General features: G+C 62.2%; 1 protein-coding gene across 1 annotated transcript in view; it reads left to right on the forward strand.

Annotated features, from left to right (window-relative positions):
- The window catches only part of PPP1R12B (protein phosphatase 1, regulatory subunit 12B), a 119,716-nt gene that overhangs the window by 101,950 nt on the left and 14,163 nt on the right, over positions 1 to 3,603 (forward strand). The window contains exon 19 of the mRNA XM_010831121.1: positions 2,471 to 2,487. Within this exon, the coding sequence (XP_010829423.1) occupies positions 2,471 to 2,487 (17 nt within the window). The remainder of the gene's footprint in view (positions 1 to 2,470; positions 2,488 to 3,603) is intronic.

The following is a 3,603-nucleotide window of genomic DNA, read 5'->3' on the forward strand; positions in this document are numbered from 1 at the left end:
GCACCAGCACCGTGCCGTCCGAGTCCGGGCTGCATCCCGAGGCCTCTACCCGTCCAGGCCCGCCTGCCCTCGGGGCTCTCAGAAGCCTCCTCGGGCTCGTTGCTGCTGCAGGGAGAGCACCGTCTCTAGAAACCCCAGGTGTCCCCCTCTGAAGTGGTGCGTGTGTGGCCGAGCTGCCTCGCCTGCACCCAGATCATGTCTCCTGAGACTCACGCTGTCCTCTGAGGGGCCGGTCACTTTCTCGAAACGTGGCTGAGGCTCGTCCTTGCAGGCAGAGGTGAAAAGCCGAGGATCCCACAGGGCTCCAGTGGTCACAGGTTGGGAGGGGTGGAGGAGGGGTCCCGTTCCCTCTGACCCCAGCATCCCCACCTTCTGGTGGGAGTCTGCCCAAGGTGGATCTTGCACCGTGAGAAGCGCGGCCCCTCAGGAGAAGCAGGGGTGTATCCTTCCGGCCCCACAGGCGGCCCCTCGGGGAGCCACAGGCTGTCCTGAGGGCGGCATGGCAGGGCTGGCCCACCGTCTGTGTAGCTTCCTTGGTGGAGGCCACGCCGTGTCCCCGCATGCGATCTGTCCCACCCGAGGACCGCAGGGGCGTGACGGCGGGAACCCACCCCAGTGGGGAGATCACCACCCCTGCCCTGCGAGGAGTGAGTCCCGGATGTGATTCGTGTGCTCTGAGGGAGGTGAACTGGCTGAGGCGGACCTGGTGACGCTGAATTTCCTGTCTCCACCGGAGACAGTCCGCGCCGCAGAACTTTAAGCTGGAGACGCGGCTGAAGTCTCACCCGACAGGTCACACTCTTACAGAGAGGGCGTCAGGAACCCCCAAGCAGTAAACCTGTGGGCCACCAGACGGGCCCATCTGCGGACACCCTGCCCAGGGGCTCGGGTTTCTGTAGGAGAGACAGGAAGGGATGGTTTACTGCTCAGAGGCCCGGAATGACCGGGTGCGTGGGGTGGGTGGGAGAGCCTGACTGCCTGGCTGGGCGTGGTCCTGGGGCGTCACCAGGAGGGCGGGGGGCCCTGGGGCGCGTGAGCTGCACCGTCTCCCCGCTGCCTCTCCTAGCCCCGCTCCGTCTGCCCCCCTGCTCAGGCAGGCCTGCTGGCCGCGCTCTCAGTGCCCCCGCTCGGCCTCCCCGCAGGCCCTGTGCAGCGGTCTCCATTCGCTGGGGCCGTTGCTGTCGCCCAGCCCGGGTTTGGCCTCGCTTCTCTGGGGTCCGGGCTTGTCCTGATGGGCAGGCCCCGGCCATGAGCCCCCCACCCCGGCACAGCCCCTGGGGGCAGCCTGAGCACCGGCATTCAGGCCAGGCGACACCGCTGGGCTGGGGAAGAGGGGCGGGGCCGGGCCTTACAGAGGCGTCAGGAGGCGTCCGGCCCCGGGTCAGGCCTTGGGGCGCCTCCTCCGCGGGTGGTGGGCGGGTCTTCACTCAGAATGCTCACGTCCAGCTGCAGGTCACCCGGGGCCATGGTGCCATTCGTGGAGGAAGGCTGGCTCTCGGCCTGTTGAGGGGGCATCTGCCAGCCGGAGGTCCGGGTGGAGGTCCAGTGGGGCGCTGTGGAAGGCAGAGCTGGTGGGCGTGAGCCCGGGTCAGGCGGGGGTTTCGGGGATGGCGCCTCGCAGCCGGGTCACCAGGTCGGGGCCCACGGCCCGCAGTGTGGGGTGCCTTCCCCGGAAAGGCCCAGCCCGGCGGGATCCTGTGCGTCCTGTTCCTCGTCCTCCTGCCTCTGTCTCCCCTTGACGATATTGTTATTAACTCCTCAGAAGAGAAAAATAAATACATCTACAGCGATGGAGGTTTTTTTTGGTTTTTGTTTGAGTTCTTTTATTAGAAAAGTGGAGATAAAGGGTAAAGGTCATCTGTGATCAAAGATAAACATGAGGCAGCCACCCTGTTAACGCTGCTGCTCGCAGTGGCCGTAAGCAGCCGGGCCCCCAGGTGAGGCCTGTGAGCCCTCCTCCCGAGGCCTCAGTGCTTTCTCGCTGTGCTCCTCCCACTGTCCTGGGGGCAGGGGGGCCTCTGCCTGCCCTCTTCTCCCTTCACCAGGGGTCTGGGGGGAGTGGGCACCGTCCTGGGCCTTCACGGCGTAGAGGAGGGCGTCCCTGAGAGCAGGGCTGGGTGTGAATGGAAGGAGATGGGTAGACGGGACACTGAGATGCAGAGAGGCGGCCTGTCAAGGCCTGCGTGGTCCTGGGACGCAGGGCTGTTTGTTGGGGGCTGGTGGTCCCGTCACAGGTCGCTGAACCCCAGCTTAACGCAACGCGCTCCCCCTCCCCACCCAGCCACAAGTCTTGAGCGTGCTGGGCATGTGGGGCAGTGCTTTGCTGAGCAGCCTTTCCTCAGCATGGGAAGCTGCACCCCATCTGCAGCTGTGGAGCTGGGGTGTCTGGTTGGAAAGTACTCTTGGGAATGGAAACAGCCGACATCGGCCCGCGGCTGACACTGATTTCTTGTTTGTCTCCTTTCTGCAGCATGAGCGACTCTCCAGGTAAGGCCCTCCCTGCACCACACCCGTGAGTAAACGCTTGCCTGCACCGCCGCCTGCCTCAGCCTCTTTGTGTCCTCTCTTCTCTCCTTGTCCCCCGCACAACCCCTCCATCCACATCACGCTGCGTCCTGCCTCCACCTCGGTTCCCTGGGCTCGGGGGGCGTGAGTGTCCCGACAGACAGACGGCTGGACGGACAGTCTCAGCAGGAAGCAGCCGGGCCCCGAGGGAGGTGCTGATGGCGCTCGGGGCAGAGGGGTGGCTGGCCGGACCCGTGGTTCTGGGTCAGGGGCCCCAGCCCTCTCCCTGTACCCAGATGGGCCCAGGGGAAGTTTGTCCAGTGAGCTAAAGCCCTGAAAACTTGAAGAAGCCTGTCAGAGTTTGGGGAGGGGTCCTCTGTAACTTTTCACTGAGTACCTAAGGGCAGACTTGGTCTTCCTGAAGAACGAAGTGAAAGAGTGGAGACCGTCGGTCCCCAGGTTTGTGGTCCCTCTGATGAACCTGAGAGGGATGGGTGCGTGGTTACGGGAGGCGCGGGGCGGATCCGTCCGTGACGGAGCCGCTGCTTCCTAGTTGATAGACCCTAACATTTACACGCTAGCACGTGTTCTCCCCTCGCGTGTCCTCTCGCCAGCACCAGCTGAGGGTAAATCTAATTTCCCTCTAACCCTAAAGAAAATTAATTTTGCAGATTGGTGGAAAGAAGCGCTTTACTCCATTAATTTCTTGTGAACTCTGTTACATTATAATGCCATTTATGAAAATAAATTTCCCTGCCAACTTCAAAATGTGCTGTAAAACTAGTGAGTAGAACGGTGAGGGGCTCAGAATCGGGGGAACCGGCCCACAGTCCCCAAGTCACACGTGACTTTCTGGCTTCCTCTCATCACACAAGATGCAGATTTCTGCTAGTAAAGAGACAGAAGTGGGGAAAACGTTTCTTGCAGCTTGCGTTAGTTCTAAGGCTTCCCTGGTGGCTCAGCTGGTAAAGAATCCACCTGAAACACAGGAGACCCTGGTTTGATTCCTGGGTTGGGAAGATCTGCCGGAGAAAGGAATGGCTACCCACGGTAGTATTCCGGCCTGGAGAATTCCACAGACTGTATGGTCCATGGGGG

The sequence above is a fragment of the Bison bison genome, unplaced genomic scaffold, assembly GCF_000754665.1.
Source record: "Bison bison bison isolate TAMUID 2011002044 unplaced genomic scaffold, Bison_UMD1.0 scf7180017864524, whole genome shotgun sequence".
In the NCBI taxonomy this organism is placed as follows: Eukaryota; Metazoa; Chordata; class Mammalia; order Artiodactyla; family Bovidae; genus Bison; species Bison bison.